Source organism: Melanotaenia boesemani, chromosome 13 (genome assembly GCF_017639745.1).
Source record: "Melanotaenia boesemani isolate fMelBoe1 chromosome 13, fMelBoe1.pri, whole genome shotgun sequence".
NCBI classification, from domain to species: domain Eukaryota; kingdom Metazoa; phylum Chordata; class Actinopteri; order Atheriniformes; family Melanotaeniidae; genus Melanotaenia; species Melanotaenia boesemani.
The window spans coordinates 9,681,658-9,699,853 of NC_055694.1; the positions used below are offsets into that span (position 1 = coordinate 9,681,658).

General features: G+C 42.5%; 1 protein-coding gene across 3 annotated transcripts; it reads left to right on the plus strand.

The window, feature by feature from the left end:
- The first annotated feature begins 925 nt into the window (after positions 1 to 925).
- On the plus strand, positions 926 to 17,195 carry baz2a (bromodomain adjacent to zinc finger domain, 2A). 3 transcript variants are annotated; one of them, XM_042004079.1, is made up of 30 exons: positions 926 to 1,100; positions 2,358 to 2,481; positions 3,085 to 3,975; positions 4,579 to 6,720; positions 6,938 to 7,207; positions 7,294 to 7,665; positions 7,759 to 7,819; positions 8,298 to 8,406; positions 8,523 to 8,624; positions 8,707 to 8,929; positions 9,050 to 9,111; positions 9,198 to 9,263; positions 9,362 to 9,748; positions 9,837 to 10,091; positions 10,193 to 10,407; positions 10,503 to 10,577; positions 10,663 to 10,837; positions 10,921 to 10,983; positions 11,070 to 11,214; positions 11,302 to 11,921; positions 12,013 to 12,349; positions 12,642 to 12,797; positions 12,925 to 13,085; positions 13,282 to 13,347; positions 13,465 to 13,748; positions 13,831 to 13,966; positions 14,175 to 14,321; positions 14,472 to 14,698; positions 14,858 to 15,001; positions 15,264 to 17,195. In XM_042004079.1, the coding sequence occupies exons 2-30, from the start codon at positions 2,358 to 2,360 to the stop codon at positions 15,421 to 15,423; spliced, it is 8,175 nt and encodes a 2,724-aa protein (XP_041860013.1). In that variant the 5' UTR covers positions 926 to 1,100; the 3' UTR covers positions 15,424 to 17,195. The 3 variants fall into 3 exon arrangements, with proteins under 3 accessions (XP_041860013.1, XP_041860014.1, XP_041860012.1); XM_042004080.1 differs by lacking the exon at positions 926 to 1,100 and adding an exon at positions 1,152 to 1,281; XM_042004078.1 differs by lacking the exon at positions 926 to 1,100 and adding an exon at positions 1,532 to 1,625.
- Positions 17,196 to 18,196: the final 1,001 nt, after the last annotated feature.

Consider the following 18,196-nt stretch of genomic DNA (forward strand, 5'->3'; position numbering starts at 1 on the left):
TGAAGACCAACAGGAGAATATTGTAGATGATTTTGGGGGGCACTGCCCACACCTTTAGCTTCTTTTCTCATTCCGCAGAAGCACAATCTGTGCAAGTCACGCCTAATTATAAAGGTGCGTAATCAGGGCTTTCCAGCGATGTATAATACAAAACCCATTGGTTTTATTAAAGAGGATAAATAACTGACCACGCACAAATGTCTTTACTTTTTGTGTCTAATTTAAAGAACAGAAAAAACAGCGGGGATGGTATGTGCACAATTAAGCGATTTCAGACACAAAAGATGACCACAACGGTTAACCTTACAGAATTTATTTCAAGTAACGTGACTCTAAACAGAGTAATGCAATATGATTTCATTCTTTTTTTCTTCGTAAATTTCTATGCCGCAAATTTCGGCGTTAGGACCCAGAAACCTGTGGGATTTTCGGCCCAGCATATTAGCATACCTCCTCGTCAGGCCCGATTTTCCTCTTAATAGTGTAATTTATGAAAAGTTGGCGGTAATAAGATGACGTAGTTTCCTGTTTACACTATTAAAGCCTAAAATCTACGTGTTCATGTCTAATGTGATAAATACATAAATAATAATCACCAGAAAGCACAAGTGCAATTTACAATAATACAACATTATAATGTATTATGTTCTTTTTTCAATCGATGTAGTAACACAGGCAAAAAAGAAAAAAAAAAACAAAAAACGGAGAAAAGATGAATTACTAGTGTTCGTAGCCGCAAAATATTTGTAGAACAATGATCATAAATTAAATACTTAGGGAAACGGAAGGTTTTCGTTATAAAAGATATACATTATTATTTTAGATTAATTTATTTTCAATACTCATATGAGTCTCCTGTGAAGTTTCGTGATGTACTTTCACCGGATGTGTGTGCTTACTGTTAATATCTTTACGCAGCTCCATCGCGCTCCGTTCTGTGATCAAGGCTGTACTGGACCACACCAGCCATGTTTGCTAATTTAAAACCCAAAGGTTAGAGAATAGTTGTTTATTATTTATCGCTTTGTCATCTTCATCCGTAAATCCGTTGAGACGAAGGTTAAGAGTCCTCTGCGCCTTCGGGATCCAAGAACTAAAAGGTGGGACACCTTTAAGTTAAAAATCAGCAAAACTTTGGATGGTGGCAGTGTGGGAGGATGATGCTCTGCTGAAATTGTCTGTGTGCGTGCAGCGTAAACAATGTAACTTCATCTGGCTGCTAGCTAACGTTAGCCAGTGAACAAAAGGGAACACGCCTCCATTTATTAATTATCTAGTCCGGTGAGTGAGTTTATGTTTGCTATAATTATCAAACAGGTTGATATTTATTCACATTATCTACGTTTTATTATTATTATTATTGTTAATGGACATCATGGATCCAAACCAGCGTGGTTACGGTACCTGCTACCTGGCTATGAGCTAGCATTGCAGCCTACTTAATTCCGGATAAACGTTATGGATGCTATTGGTTAGCTTTATAGCCTGCGTGTGTTAGCTAGGTTCTATTGTGATGCTGTAGCTTAATAACCTTGGGACTAGAGTGGTTATATTTTCTGTCTAATAATTGACGTCAAAATGAAAGAGAACCCTTTTAAGTACGGGCTATGTATCTATCATTAAAGGTAAATATTGTTAGCACTGCCGACGGGCAGCGCTTTAAAGTGTCTTGTTCGTTTAAGGGCGCTGCTAGCACATCTATGCTAACACGGCACTTCACTGCTATTGCAACGGCCTTGTTGAATTAGGAAATCAAGTATCCTGGAGGGGCTACCGGGAACTGTTAAAACAGCGAGTGGCGGGGTAAACAGTTTTCTAGGCCTGAAGTGTAAAATATTCTCCATAATCTCTTCATTAGTTTGTCCGAGCCAGCTGCTTTTGAAAATGTTTGAGCGTTAACCTGCATGGAATATACATTTATCATGGTAGACTCGGAAAGCTGCGCTTACATTAGCAGCGCCTCATCAGCGGTAATGATGAGCTTCTATCGTAATATTCCGTTTGTCCATTACACTCAGTAGGGCCTAGCATCTGCTGCTGCTGGCTGCGACATTTTGACGGTTGTTGTTGGAACGAAATGGTGCTGTCACAAGCTGCTGTTGCCAAAATCACAGAAGAGAGACATTTTGTGGAGGAAATGGCACATTACATAAAGTAATATGTCTCCATAGCTACATAACTTGCGAAAATGAATGTATACACAAGTGCTTCATGTAGTTAGGCTTATCGTTCGTGCCCATTTTAACCTTGCTCCACAATTGCATCACTTTAACACATTTTGGTAAAAGTGAACAACCAACAGCTGAGTGATTCTGTTTTTAATTTTACAGATTAATTAATTTATTTTCTTTCTTCAGATGGACTCAAATAACCATTTCAACTATGGCACCCACTCCTCAGCAAACTCAGGACTAAAACTCTCCTCAGGGGATTCTCTTTATACTAACGGGTCCTCCATGAGTTTTCCCCAGCAGGGGAAGAGTGAGTATTTTTTTATCCTTTAAGCACCTTGGTGTACTACTGAATGGACATATCTGACATGGGTCTCAGTTTCCCCTGAGCTTCACCTGCAAAATATCACAAAAAAGACACTACATTGAGACAAAAAGGCATTTTTATAAAGCTTCACTACATAGACATAGAAGATTTTAAGACAAAATGAAAATCTTTACTATTGCAAGAAAAGTAAAGAAACCAAAGCCACAACTACAGACATGTGCAGCGTGTTGTTAAAGTGGGACAAAGAGATACAAAAAGATCACAACCTTCAGATGAGATGTATAATGAGGATAAAAAAAAAATACAGTAAAGATGAAGCAGTGTTCGTTTACTACAGAGATGATCAAAATGACTGAAGGTTAAAAATGATTAAGGGGCTAAATGACATCACAAAAACAAAAAAAAGGAACCTCAAGGAGACAAAAAGACTAAAATGAAAACAGACATGTGAAACGACTGCAAAAAGACATAGAAATATTTTGTTTCTCTGTCACTTTAATAGTGTACCCTATTCCAACCACAAAAATCAAGTTTAACTAATGCAGACCTTTTTTTAAAGCTCCTTTTATGTTCTTTATCTAACAGATATGAATGGCGAAATGAATGTGAATGGCGTCACTACTGTACTTGGGTCCAGTGTGCCTGGTTCCCACCCACCATCAGCTTCTTACCCTCACGTGAGCAACCACCACCAGAGTAGCATGAGCTATGACTACTTGTGGGGTGGTCATCCTCAGTATGGTCCAGGCATGGCCACTTCTCCTGGGCACGGGATGCACCAGAAGCAGCCTGCACCTGGAATGGGTCAGCCTCAGTCACAGCACCACTTCCAGGGTCATGGACAGTACCAATTGAATGGGGGTATCGAAAGTTCCCACCAGTCCTCTGTTGCAGGCCCTGCAAACATTCCTCTAACGGGGAATCAGTACTGGAACAGGAGTAACCCTGGCCAGCAGCAGATGAGTTATAATTCCCACAGCATGTATGGGACTTACCAGAGTCAGGCACATCCTGGGATTACATCACCACAACATCACCAGCAGCAGTCCTTACAACAGCCCCCACATCAACCATCACAGCAGCACCTCCACTCCCATCGTCAGCCACACCATCATCACCACCAGCAGCACCAGCAACCACAGCATTACGGTATGATGCCTAATGGGATGCCCTACTACCAGCATCAGCCCCAGCACCCATCCCTGCCATCTCCTCAGCAGCAGCCGCCACAGCAGTCTCAGCCTCAAGGCCAGACTCAGATGATGTCCCCAACTTCACAGAATTTTACTCCTCCACGTGGCAGCCCACAGCACCACAGCTTAGGCAGAGGGAGCACCGGCAGTCCTCTGCCTGTGGGGATGTCATCAGGACCAATTATTTCACCTTCAGCAGCACAGGATAGTGGATCCCCCAAGGGTCACAGCAGGGAGCGGAGCCCCCATACTAGCAATGTGGGAATATCTTCTCCAGCACGAGGTGACTTACAACTTCCCTAACTTTGGGTTTCCTTTAAGTCCTGTGTTTTTCCAGTTTTTATAAAGCTACTAACTATGATTATGATAGCTGGAATTTGTTAGTTCTAAATTTTAACAGTGCTGCATTTCTGGTATTGTACTTTTAATTCTTCACAATTTGAACTGTCGTCTTCTGCAGTTCACTTCCTGCTTTTAATGCCAGTCATGCTAATCATATGGTTTTATTTCTCCTTACTTTATGACCTAGCCATCCCTGCTAAGAGTCTTGCTGAATAATGGTGCTCCCTGCTTGTGCTACATTTTCATGTTGCATTTGCTGAATCCAGTTTTGCTGGATTACTGTAGAAGTCTGAAAAATCCAAATATGTAAAGTGTCTCACTTCAAGCTTAGTACTCTGTGTTCAGATATTACCAGCAGGTGCCACTGTTTGACTAGTCATTCTATAAATAAACTACCGTCAAGATGGGTTGCTAAAGTCTGCTGGACATTTTTGCTTATATTATAAAATTCTTTCTAAACAATAATCAAATTATATTTGTGAGCAAAAGCGTATTATATTCCTTCTTAATTTGCCATTTTTCTTAACCCCTCCCTCTCTTTTAGGGCATTCAAGGGAAGCTGTCAAAGAGGTTGACACAAGCTATAATAGCAGTGAAAGAGCACCCGTTGCCCAGAGGCCACCCAAGACTGACAGTTACCAACCCAAACTATCGGCTGCTTATGTAGGTCCTCAAGGTGATTATCATCACCATTCAGATCAGCCAGAAGCTTTACATCAAGAAATGACCTCCCCTGTCAGAGATCCAGCCGTTCTCCCAGTTCCCCAGTGTGTGTCATCTCCGGTCTCTGCAGCATCAGCATCTCTAACCAAGGCCTCAACACCACCACGGGTCTCTGCACCTCCTACTTTCTCTGGATCTCCCACATCTGCGCCTGGAGCTCCTATGGTTTCATCCCGTGATGTAGAATCTGCTCCCCCACAAATGTCAGCTCCTTCCAATGCGTCCCTTGCTCTATCTGCAGTTGCTTCTTCCAGACTGTCCTCACCTCACCGAATGATGCAAGGCCTCAGAACTTCAACCTCTGGGGCAGCTGAGATATCCCCTGCAGGGTCCAAGCATCCGTCAGAAGGATCCTCATCACCCCTGTCTGCATCACCTTCAAAGGTTTCCAAACCTCTTGGTTTCACTGAAAGCATGTCTAGACCTGCAGCAGGCTCTTCAGGACCTCCAGTCTCATCTTCATCAGAGTCTTTGCTTCATCAAGCAAAGTCAGCATTGCCTCCCTCAGTTTCTTTACCTTCTCCAACTGTTTCGTCTCCTGCCGTAGCCTCCATCCCTTCTTACTCCACACCCATCCCATCCCTAGAGACGGTTCATGGGTCCAAGTCGCATTTAACACCATGCTTCACTGATTCATCTCGAGGTCAGCATGAAACACCTGGTCCTCCTAAGTTGATGTCTGCTAATCTATCTGTGAGTGTAAATTCCCTACCTGAAACATCCCCGACTTCAGCCTTGTCGTTGCCCGACCATCGTTTGTCAACATCTGCTTCTCCTGCATTAGCATCACAAACCTCTTTAGTTGGCAGTAAACCTTGTGAACAAACACCAGTTTCCCAGTGTCAGACATACACTAGTCCAGGTGTTGATACAGGTATTTCTACCGATTCTGCATCATCAACACCACCAGGGGGTGTTAACCTACCCCCTCTAGCAGCCCAAGACAGTCCTACAGTCCAACCTCTGTTTACCCTACCTCTTGTAACCACTCAAGCCTCCAGGACTGCACCCATGTCCTCCCCTCCTGCCTTGGTGTCTGTGCCTCCTGAAATGGATATGTCTTCTAGAGTGGTGCAAAGCTCTGACTGTGAGCAGCATCCTCCAAACACCACCACCACTCCGTGTGTGCTAACACAGTCTTCTTCTGAGTCAGACCAACGTGGTCTCAGTAAGGAAAGGAAAGCAGTGGAAATTAAAAGAAATGGAAAACCAGAGGAATCTCTTTCCCAGCTGGATCCAGGAACAATAGGGACATCACAGATGGAAGCGACTGAAACTAAGAAATCAGAAGTCTACTCACACAAATCCCTCAGCGATCTTCCAGGAAAACCCTTACAGAGCACCAGTGTTCCTGATAAAGATCTCAAGAATAAACAAACCGATTTTGAGAAGTCGTGCATGCAGAGTAGCATGGTCTCAGAGGCAGGGGACTCCTCAGTGGAGTCATCTCCACTCGGAAAGTCCCCACAGCTTAACAGCACAAGAGTACAACATCTGACAGATGAACAAAGTTTTGATAACTCTTCCCATACTTCTTCTCATTATGATGGCAATACAACATGTGACACCCCCTCTAGAATTGATATCAGCTCTGTCTTGGAAACAACCTCTGTTTTAGGTGATAGCTTATGTTTAGGGGACTCCTCTGACTTTGATCACAGCTTTCCCATGAGAAAGGACACTTCTCAGTTTGACAGCAAATCCCATGCTAAGGAGGAACAATCTACTACATTTAACAGCACTAAAAATACCAGCTTTTCTGAAGATGACTCTGAAGATAACGTGGTGGACTCGACCAGGGAAGAGGAAACATCCCAGGCAGAAAAGACAAGCAGCTGCCAAATGACAGAAGAGTCCATGCTGGCGTCTTCCTTAAACAATACCTCTCAAACTGAAGACCCTCCTGTTGATTCAAGTGTGTCAGATTCACACCTATTTGTCTCATCTCAGCCAGTTGTTCAAGGTACATTTGGGAATTATTTATTAATTACTTACACTATTTACTAGTTTAAAATACTTATTAGTTTGAATACTAAAATTGTGTTATGTCAGATTTTTTTGTTAAAAGGGGGATACTTGTCTCCTAATAAAGAGATCTATAAATATAGATGACTTTACTGCTTTCTAAGTCATTACTCTTTTTCTGCACTCTACTGACACAGTTTAATGTTCCGTCTCAGGTCCTGAAGCAGAGTGGGAGCCCAGAGGATGTGATACACCAGACTCAGCTGGACACATTATTAAGACCACTGCTAATGAGACAATGACACCCCCAAGTTTCAAGATGAAAGATGAGAATTTCATCGCCTTCAGTACCCCAGCAGAGAGCCCTGCTGTACACCCACTCCAACCAGTAACGGAGCAGACTGTGTCAGCTGCTGGAGGCCTGAAAACCCAAGGGACACCACGTAAACCTCGAACTCCAAAGGCAGCATGGATTAAAACCACAGGTATTTAATATTCTGATTTTAACCAAATTTTACTCTAAAAAGGATATTTCATTAAAAAGCTATTTTTCCTCTTTTTTTATTTTAAGCTCCAGAGGAGGCCCAGCGAAAGCCTAGAGTTCGAGCCCTAAAAGTGGAGAAGATAAAGACTGATGAAGAAGGAGGTGCTAAAGATGGCGCAAGGGGCAGAAAGAGAAAGAAATCTTTCAAGATGGAGGCCAAAAATGCATCAGATGTGTCAGCAGGGGCTGGGTCTCTCACACAGGAGGTGGATCCAATAACGGCTGCGATTGAAGCTGTTCTGGCCAACGCTGCAGCTATCAACACAGCAGCTGAGAAACCCAAGAAGATGAAAAGGGTCAGAAAACAAGATCAAGAAGGAAATGTCACAACTCAGAAACGAGATGCTGAAACAACCGCTAATGATGGTGATGAAAATGACGACGATAGCTCCACTGCAGGTAATGAAGCAGGTTATTGTTGGCATTGTTGACATTTTTTAGACAGCATAAAAGTTTGATTCTAAGCTCGTTGGTGTTTATTTGCTTGTGCAGGCGAATCAAACAGAAGAAGGGTTGCAACAGAGGACCAGGTCCAGTTCCCTCTGCAGCACGGGTGACTTTTCTTTTCTCTGCTACATGAAGCTTGTTTATATCAGAGAGAATATTAAAGGATCCAGTAAGATCTTTTAAAATAAACTAATTGTAGACCTCTCATAGGAGTTTAAGTTGCAGTGTGCTAAGTTGGTTTAAGGTGACTCTTGTTACTTGAACAGAGTAAACGAGTTTTTAAAGAACCAAAATCACTGCTGGCTAAAGATGAATTAAAACAAAACCTTCAAATTGAGTGTTGTATTTGTATTTATATGCACTTTATCATATATATATATATATATATATATATATATATATATATACACACACACACACACACACATCACGTCTCAGTAAGTTAAATTAATTGTGTGCTCTTTAAAATTGTCCAACTACATATGAAAATCGATCTAAAGAAAAACTGTTAAAGTAATGGTTGAAATAAATATTTTCCCTAAAAGCTATGGCAGGAACGTAATGATAAATTCTCTTTTCCTTAGCTGGAGGAGGGAGATTCGTGTGAAAAAAATGGAGAACCGCATGAAAGGTGAAACTTGGTATTACACTCCTTGTGGAAGGAGGATGAAGCAGTTTCCAGAAATAATCAAGGTAAAAGTTCCCCTCACTCTTTTAACACCCTAAAAGGCATTGAAAATTGTTAAAACCATAAGCCTGTCAATCATCATGTTGACTGTTCTGTCACTTGCTGCTTCTTCTGTTTCCAGTACCTGAAGAAACACACAGACAGCGTGGTCACCAGAGAACACTTCAGTTTCAGCCCACGAATGCCTGTTGGAGACTTTTATGAAGAAAGAGAAACTTCAGAGGTCTGTAAATTCTTTTTATTCACTTGTGTGGAAGGTATTTTTAGTGAAAGTAAATTACATCCATGTCTGCAATGGATTACAGGGCACAAAGTGGGTCATGTTGGCTAATGAAGAAGTTCCCTCTATGATCATGGCCATCACTGGCCGGCGTGGTCGACCACCAAACCCCGATAAAGAGAAACCCCGCAGGGTCCGTGGTCTAAAAGGAGGGCAGGCTCGTCGCCCTGGTAGACCTCCCAAATTTAAGATGATCGACCTTCTCAGCAAAGTTGACGCCAAGCTGCTGAAACGACTTGAAGCCAAGGGTGAGGGACGATTTATGCTTAATGTTATTTTGCTATAAGTTAAGAGATGTCTTGTCTTAAGACTTGATGGCTTGCTTATTGCAAATCTTTAACTAATTAATTGTTTAACCGTTTTTATAGAAGCTCTCACCGAGGAGGAGAAGGAGAAATTAGCAAAAATCAAAAAGAAAATGAAAAGAAAGGTATGTATTCCTGACTGGTTGTAAGTTTAACTTGCTACTCTGGTCACATCTCATCCTGGTTTGTTGCTACTCTTCTTTTTTTCTAGGCAAGAATGAAGAGAAGGGAGGACGCAAAGATGAAGAAGATGAAAGAGGAAAAGAAGAAAGCAAAGGTACAGGAGCAACTTAATTTTCACATTTAAATAATTTGCACTTGTTTGTCATCGTCACATTAACCCCACCTGTTTTTTTTTTTTTTTGTTTCTTTTAGTTAGAGCAAGAGGGAAAGCTCCTCGAGGGGAAAACTGAACCAACAGACCTGACAACTTCACAAGACTCGCATTTAGAGCCCACCACAGAGCCCAAAAAACCTGGTCGCAGGAGGTCAGTTAAGGTTGAAGCCACTTCGCCCGTACAGCAGACACCTGGAGAAAGAACAACCCAGAGTAGCAGGGTGCAGAGCGCTCGGAGTAAAGCAAAGGCCTTGGCTAAGGCTCAGGCGGAGGCAGAGGCGGCAGCTCATGCTGCTCTGGCAGCTAAGAGGGCAGCAGAGCGGAGGGCCCAGGCCCAGAGGCGTCTGGAGGAGCGAAAGAGGCAGCAACTGATCGCAGAAGAGCTGAAGAAGCCCACAGAGGACATGTGTTTGACTGACCACAAAGTGAGTCCGTCAAACCCACATATTTACATAGTTTTGCATTTTAAAACTTTTTAAAATAATGTCGAATTATTTGAATTTCCTCCACTAGCCTCTGCCAGAGCTCTCTCACATTCCCGGTGTGGTTCTTTCTGGAACATCTTTTGCACACTGCCTGGCTGTAGTCGAGTTCCTACATGGTTATGGGAAGTTGATCGGTCTCAATGTAAACAAGGACATCCCCAGCCTTGCTACCCTGCAGGAGGGTCTGCTAGGCCTGGGCGACAGTCAAGGAGAGGTTCAGGACCTTCTGATAAAGCTGGTGGAGGCAGCATTGCATGATCCAGGCCTACCATCTTATTATCAGGTGTGTGACAGACATTAAGCATTTTCTACACTGAAGCAACTCTTAATGATTTATTAAACTATGTATTGCATGTTCTCTCTCATCTCCATCTTAATACACAGTCGGTGAAGATACTTGGGGAAAAGCTGGTAGAATTGGAGCTGACCCGCAGCACAGTCTCAGAAGTTCTTCGTATCTTTTTGGAATCTTACGGTTATGAGACGGAGGTTTGCAACACACTGAGGACCAAAACCTTTCACGCCCTGCCTCCTGACACCAAGGCAGCTATCTTGGGTTTCCTGGTGGAAGAACTTAACAGCAGCAACGTTGTGACAAGGTTGGGCCCCGAAGTCCCTTCCTGCATTTAAATCGAATTATTTTTCACTTTTCCACAAAGCCTTAACTTGGCTTCTGTATGTGTGTTTGCTTTAGTGACATTGACAACACTTTGGAGAACATGGCAACCTACAGGAAGAACAAGTGGATCATTGAGGGGAAACTTCGCAAGTATGATCATGTTTTTAGAATAATTTGACTCCTCAAATCTGTCAGTCATATGTGGGATTCTTAATTTTGACTGTGTTATCTTAAGACTAAAGGCGGCGCTAGCACGGCGCACAGGACGATCAGAGGAGGAACTGTGTTTTGAGGAGAGGAGGCGCAGCGCCAGAGTTGCTGAGGAAGAGAACCTCAGTCTGGAGGAGAGTGGTCTAGCTCTGGAAAGAGGAAACCGGCGTGCACGCAAAGAAGAGCCCAAACTCAGTGATGTGTGTATGCTCTTTTGTTTCTGAATTACATCTTGATTATTCCTGTAAATTATTTTAATTTTAATATTTTTTTATTGCTACAGAATGAGAGCCCTACCAATGCCAGCATCCCAGAGCTTGAAAGGCAGATAGATAAGCTAACCAAGGTAAGTGTGATATTACTCAGAAATGGTGCTTTGTATGTTAATGTTGCTTTGTTATTAAATGGTTTTCTGCCTTTGAACCTTCACAGCGCCAAGCATTTTTCCGTAAAAAGCTGCTACAGTCGTCTCATTCCATGCGGGCGGTAATGCTGGGTCAGGACCGTTACCGCCGAAGATACTTGGCTCTACCTCACCTCGGGGGAGTACTGGTTGAGGGGCCCGAAGAGCTGCTGAGTGAGTCTGAACTGAATTTGAAATTTGGGAATTTACAAGCCCCTTAAATTTGGTTTAATCTATTTTTCTGACACTTCCATGTTGCAGCTTCAGGAGAAGTACTTGTAGCGGAAGTACCTGTAACCTTCCTCAAAAAGGAGCCCAAAGTTGAGGAAGCTCCCATGCCTACCAGTCCCCCTCCTATTCTACCTTCCTCTCCGTTTTCGGCCACTCCAGGCCAGGTCCAAGCCTTTTCACCAGAGGAGGACCCTCTTCCTGGCACTGCATCCCTCATGAGCACGCAAAGAGGCCGTGGACGGCCCCGAAAAATCAAACCCGAAGTTGAGCTTCACCTTCGCACGGCAAAGATCCGTCGCCGGCGTCGAAGTAGCATCAGGTCAGCGGGAGAAGAAGGGCCGGGATCACCTAACAGTTACATGCATGACCTCACACAAGCAGCTTTCCAGAGCTGGCTCAGCCAATCACAGGAAGCTGTGACCAATGGCACATGCGCAACAGCAGGGGAAGCTCCAGATGGTAATCGACCAGAAGAAAGCGTGAAAGAGATGGCTGAAAAACAAGGACAATGGTTCAATCTCCTTCCCAAACAACCGTGTGATGATAACTCTCTGACCGAGCCTCAGATGCTCAAGTCACCCAGCTCGCCTGTTAAACTCCTCCCTCAGATCCGAAGTGCTGTGCCGCCACTCATTGCTCCACTCATGCAGGTTTGCTGCTTCAAATACGTTTATGCTCTAATAGTTCATTTTAAGCATATATGATCTGAAAATAATCTCTTCCCATCTTCCTACTCTACAGCCCGACCCGCTCTTACCTTGCCAAGCTCCTGCTGACTCTGTGCTGTCCATACAACAGGACATCCCATTACTAGCTGCTGCTCATGCTGTACCCGTTTGTGCTCCACCAACAATCCCTCAGCTTGTGCCTGGTCCCATCGCTCCTCCTCCAGCTGCTCCCGTCACCGTCACAGTCAGGCCGGGTCGCAGACGGAGGAGAGGCAGCAGAGGCAGTAGTCCGGCTCGCCGAGGGCCTCGAGGAGCAGCAGCTAAACGCCGCGGCCGTCCACCTAACTCAGTGTTCCAGGAACTCGAGCAGCAGTACTTTACACAGCTGGTGGTCAAGCCCATACCAGCATGTAAGTTTATGGTTCTAAAATTATTTTGACTTTCAGCTGCAATGTGAGAAAAGTATGTTACTTAAAAAAACAAATTGACCTCTTCTTAATAATGACTAGAAAAGAAGAAAAATATCTACCAAACATTTCCTATAGCTTGGAGTTTAGACTTGGAAAATCCTGTTATTACACAACCATTGGGTTTTATGTAGTTTTCTAGGTATAAGGAATAAGTTTTTATTAGTCTCTTTTTATGCGTTTTATCTGGGGTGTTAAATTGTGTTTTTTGTTTGTTTTTTTTTTTTCCCTCCAGCAATGGTGCGTGGCTGGTGGTGGATCAAGGATCCAGAAGAACTGAGTAACACTTTTCAAGCACTCCATCCGCGGGGCATCAGGGAGAAGGTGCTCCATAAGCATTTGGCCAAACACATGGAGAGCTTAACTGAGATATGCACCAAACCTATTAACGGTGAGTGGCATTGCTTAAAAGATATTCATCGTTCATCATTGTCCTGCACCAGTTTTGTTTTTGTTTTTTTTGTTGTTGTTTTTTCTTCTTCTTCTTACAAATGTTTCCCTTTGTCCTCATCAACTAGACCCAATATTTGAGCTGAAGGTAGAGCAGAAGGATGTTCTGCTGGAGGCTCTGCAGCAGCCATGGCAGGTGCAGGAGAAGGCGCTAGAGACTGACATCAGTGCTCTTCAGTGGGTGGAGGACCTGGAGCAGCGCGTCATTGCTGCTGATCTACATCTGAAGGTGAAACTGATCTGAGTTTATTTTTGCTTGCAAAAAAATTCACTCAAAGCCAAAGAAACTGCTTCTTTAGATATCTACAAACTTCGATTTGCACAAGTTTTCAAGTTGAAAAATTCAGTGATGTGTGTTTTTTCCTGAAAGAGGTGCATGTAACTTGAAGCAGTAAAACAAATTTACTAGCTTTGGTTTTTTCCAGGCACCACCTCAGAGTGCAGTGGGTGATGCTGAGACAAATGCAGAAACACCACTTGCTGAGTTTCAGGTAATCTAAGAAACTCTTGATTAAACATTTCCCCATACACTTGGATCAAAAGTGTTGTAAGTTCTCTCACTCCACACTACTTTACTTCAGCTCTTGGTCCTTTTTCTCTATTTTTAGCCCTACACAATCCCAGATCCAGACTCCACACGTGATGACCTTCAGTACTACGAACATGATGTTGACCCACGTGATGACTGGATTGTGCGAACCAAGAAAGAGTGGTCTGGCCTGCCTCGCATTGCCACACACCCGTTGGACCTGGCCATGCTGCGGCTAGCAAACCTGGAGAGAAACATCGAGAGGCGATACCTAAAGGAACCGCTCTGGAACCCAGCTGAAGTGATGCGCCTTGCTCCCCTCACCCCTACACCTGGAGAAGAGCACCCGATGGATGTCATCAGGTGAAGAGGAGAGTTTAAAGTTTACATTTGATACAGCTGTTTTTAATTTTTATGATTTTAAACTCACTTTCATCTGTTTCAGTCTGGAAAGTGAAATCACCTCTCGGCTACGAACATGGCGGCAGGCTTTAGACCGCTGCCGCAGCGCTCCTCAGCTCTGTCTGTGTTTACTTCAGCTGGAAAAGGCCATCGCTTGGGAGAGATCTGTTACTAAAGTAGTAAGTAGCCTCAAAATTAGCTGTTCAGATGTCATTTCACTGTGGTGGGTGGGCGTATTATGGGAGGGCACTTCAAATTTTCTGTGCAAACTCGTTTTAACTCTATTCTACAGTCATTTAGCAGGCACTTTTATACAAAGCAACTTGCATTACGATACAACTCAGTGTAACTTCTCTCTTTTTTTTTTTTTTTTTTTTTTTTAAATAGACTTGTCAGGTTTGCAGAAAAGGAGACAACGATGAGTGCTTGTTGCTGTGTGACAGCTGTGATCGGGGCTGCCACATGTACTGCCTGAGGCCCAAAATCACCCAGGTGCCAGAGGGAGACTGGTTTTGTCCAACTTGTGTTTCTAAGGTCAGAACCCATTCATTTTAACCTATTAAAAAAAAAAAAAAGTCTTTGCTTTTGCTTTTATCCACCAATTTCTTTCCAGCAATTCTCTAATACTAGAAAATTTGTTCCTGCTGTGTTTTTGCTCATCAGCTAGTCTGCATCTCTTTTCAGGATGAAGGCGAATTGCAGCACTCGTCCAAAAAGCGCACCAGGATGAAAAAGAGAAGGTATGAAGACGACAGCTCTGAGGATGAGACGATGACGCGACGTAGCAGCGGAATGGCAACACGGCACAAGGAGGCAGCACCTCCATCGTCTTCCCGTTACTCTGGAGAAGGAGGCGGCACCAAACGCCGCCGTATGACAACACGCAACCAGCCTGACCTCACCTTCTGCGAGTGAGTCGCGCCTCCATCTCTGCTGAGAGAATCATATCAAGATTTATTTTGTTTCATTATTATATGCAGCCTATTTGTTTTGCTTTGTTTTCCCTCCAGCCTTTACAATGTTTTCACAGTTATAGATTTGTGTTAAGTCATTTTTTATTTCCCTGTCAGGATCATTCTTATGGAGATGGAGGCTCATGCAGACGCATGGCCGTTTCTTGAGCCAGTCAACCCCCGGCTGGTACCAGGCTATCGCCGCATCATCAAGAACCCCATGGACTTCCTGACCATGAGAGAGAGACTGCTACAGGGAGCGTAAGAGATTACCATCTTTTTTTGTTTGTTTCAAATAACTGAGTTATTCTTTTTTTAGAACAGAAATAAAGTTCTGTGAAATCAAATTAGAGATGAAAGGCTTCACACCCACATTCAAATGAGTGAACATAATCCTTTTGCATGCTTTTATTCCATTAATATTCTTTCTACATCTTTATACAGATGTTCTTTCTTTGCTCATAATTTATCCCTTTCTTGTGGTTTTTCACTGAAAGCCTTTCTTTGCCGTTTCATGTCTCAGTTACTGCAGCTGTGAGGAGTTTGCGGCGGATGCTCAACTTGTCTTTAACAACTGTGAGCTTTTCAATGAAGACACATCGGAGGTGGGAATGGCAGGACACTCAATGAGGCGTTTCTTTGAGAGCCGCTGGGCGGAGTTTTACTCAAACAAGGACAAATAGGAGATTACAGCGATCGCCCTGATGGTGGGGCTGTAGACTGTTGGTGCTTTCACCGTCCCAGTCACACTCTCCATTACTGCTAAGACTGCCTGGATGTTGTTCCAGCTATGTGTATTATCTCATGTATAGGTATATATGTATAGATTTTGGCTCTTTGTCTGTTATCGTTTCCTCTACAGGCCTAATCTTTTCTACAAGGCCTACAGCTGAAGTGGCTTGATCTTGTACCCATTCCCCTTCAGAATGAAAACATGTCTATCTTCACCCTCTACCTATTCGTGACTCCTCATCTTCACCTCAGCACCTTGTCTTCTGTTTGCATTTTCCTGTCATGTCCTATCACAAGCCCCGTGTCATAGCAAAGCCTTTGGTCAAGTCCCACTGTGGGCTGATGACATGGCCTCAGGCCCTGATTATTTTAGCTCTCACTCGTACTGAAGGTCAGGGACTGATCACACTATTGCAGCCTAACTGCTGCAGACCGGACCTGCTCAGCACAGCTCAACAACAAAATGGATCAATTTTCTTCAGAGCTCGGGCCATTTCTTACCTTTTCATTGGAAATGTAATGTAATGTGGTCTCATGCCTAGAAGTAATTTTTTGGCTCAATATATTTTTATTATATATTCTATATATAAATATATATAAAGATTACAATAGCTGGGATTATTTAATAGCAATAGCTTGTAGTGAATGTGTACAGATGACCTTATAGAGATGTTTAGACGATTTATGAAAAGGCCAGTCAAACTAAAAGGAATCTGTTGATGGACTGCCACAAGTAGACATTGTATAACCTCCACTTAAAGTCTTGCACGCACACTTTTAACCAATGCACACATGAACATACACACAATTTTGCACACGATTTCACAAACAAACACAGCTTCTGCTGCTGTGTGAAAGACACTGGTTTCTGAAACTGGAGGGTTTTTAGTGTCGGTCAGTCTTAGGTTCAGATTTCACTGTCCCACCTGTGAAGAGCAAATGTTCAGCTAGTTACACCTGATCTGTCTACAACCAAAAGGATGCTTCTGTAATTTTAGCACCTGTAAATAGTCTTGTTTGATTGGACACACACTGAAAGTTTGCTGTCACACTGTTGTTGTGATTTGCAGGTTTTTTTTTTTTAAACATTTGCGCATGTTTGACACAATGAAGTCTGCGGCCAAATGTTTAAACTAACATACACTCTTGTGTTTGTGGCTTGTTTTGACCAGATGAAAACCTCCAAAAGTGGCTTCAGTAGACTGAAATCCTCTTATTTTAAAGGCTAGCATTACAAATGAACTGATGTTGAAGTACTGGGTGCATTTGTGCCTGGTTTCTTGTCTTACATTCCTTTTTATTGATTTTTTTTTTGTGCTGTACAAGGGCCAATGTACGACGTTGCGCGGCATGGTTGGTGTGCTATAAAGGCAACAGGATTACTCCACAGTCTGGATTTTATTTATGTTTCTTACACTGAACTCAAATCCATTGATAGGAAATAAATTTAATGTTCCTTATTACATTTAAAGGGACAGTATGTTTTTTGTTTTGTTTTGTTTTTTCTTCAAAAAAGAAAAAAGTCAAAAACCAAATGTGGTGTTAAGTGAATTTTTAATAATGTACAGTTTTGGTGACTTTAAATTTGTTCCTTTATATTTTTAGGACCAATTCATCATTTTTAAGAGGAAGTATTACAAGACTGTTGTATTAAGGTGATGTAACACGTGTGCATCTGTAGAATGTACTGTGAGTTGAATAAAAACACATCTTGTAGAGAGTATTTGTTTTCCTGCAGTATGTTTTTTGGGTTTGTTTTTATATTATTATGTTTCAGTATATCAGTATATCACTATCAATGTTTTTCTTTTTTTTAAGGTGCTGCTATAATTACCCCAAAATTACCCAAACATTTTTCTCTGCACATACTGTTTTGTTTTTTCTCTAAATTAGCGACAATGTAGATGTAGAGTTCCAACAAGCAAATTCTACTGAAAATTGTTTCAGCTGAATAAGTGCTGCCAATTTTATGTCACAAATAATCACAAATGGTAGCAAATTATCTTCATGTAGGTTTCCACATTCAGTTTACTTTCAATTATCTTTTTTTTTTTAAGCTCTGGAAATCGTGTGCTCATTCTGATGAAAATGGGTCTTCCCTTCAGTCACCTTCACTGAACATTAATATTATATAGCTATTTTTCTGTGGACCCATCAATTCCAGACACAGTGGACAGCCTATGCCTAGATGGAACAGCATAGGGATTCAGTTTTGGAATTTGTGATATATTTGTTATATAGTTAAAACATAATTTCAGTACCATTTACAGTTATACATACACCAGTGTTAAAGTAAAAGTAAGTATATTATTTTTAGGTATGTTTAGAAGCGAGGAGCTCCTCTACTAATCGTAAAAGAGGTCTGGCAAAGCTTTGGGTAAACGTTCGACAGTTCCCTTTAGTCCTGTCTGAAGCACATGCTGCTGGAAACATCCCTCCCATCATTCCCAGCTGCTCCACAGTAATAGATCTCTTACTATACCCTCACATCTATAAAAAAATCAGGAGACAAATAAATGTACTAGATAGTCATACTTTGAAATAAAACTATAATTAAAGTGTCTCTTGAAACATCACTTTCCCTATGCCCTCTATCACTCTCTCAAACCCCTTAGCTTGCACTTTGTGTGTGTGTGTATGTGTGAAATAGTGTCAGTGTCAGCACTCTGGTTGGGAGGGTGGGTGACTGAGGGGATGAAAACTCCCCACGCCAGCGGGTTCCAG

Excerpts from the sequence above, each read along its gene's own strand:
- baz2a (XM_042004078.1), top strand. Across the intron at positions 8,625-8,706 it reads AAGAAAGAGAAACTTCAGAG|GGCACAAAGTGGGTCATGTT; the intron begins GTCTGTAAATTC and ends AATGGATTACAG. Across the intron at positions 10,984-11,069 it reads AGATAGATAAGCTAACCAAG|CGCCAAGCATTTTTCCGTAA; the intron begins GTAAGTGTGATA and ends GAACCTTCACAG.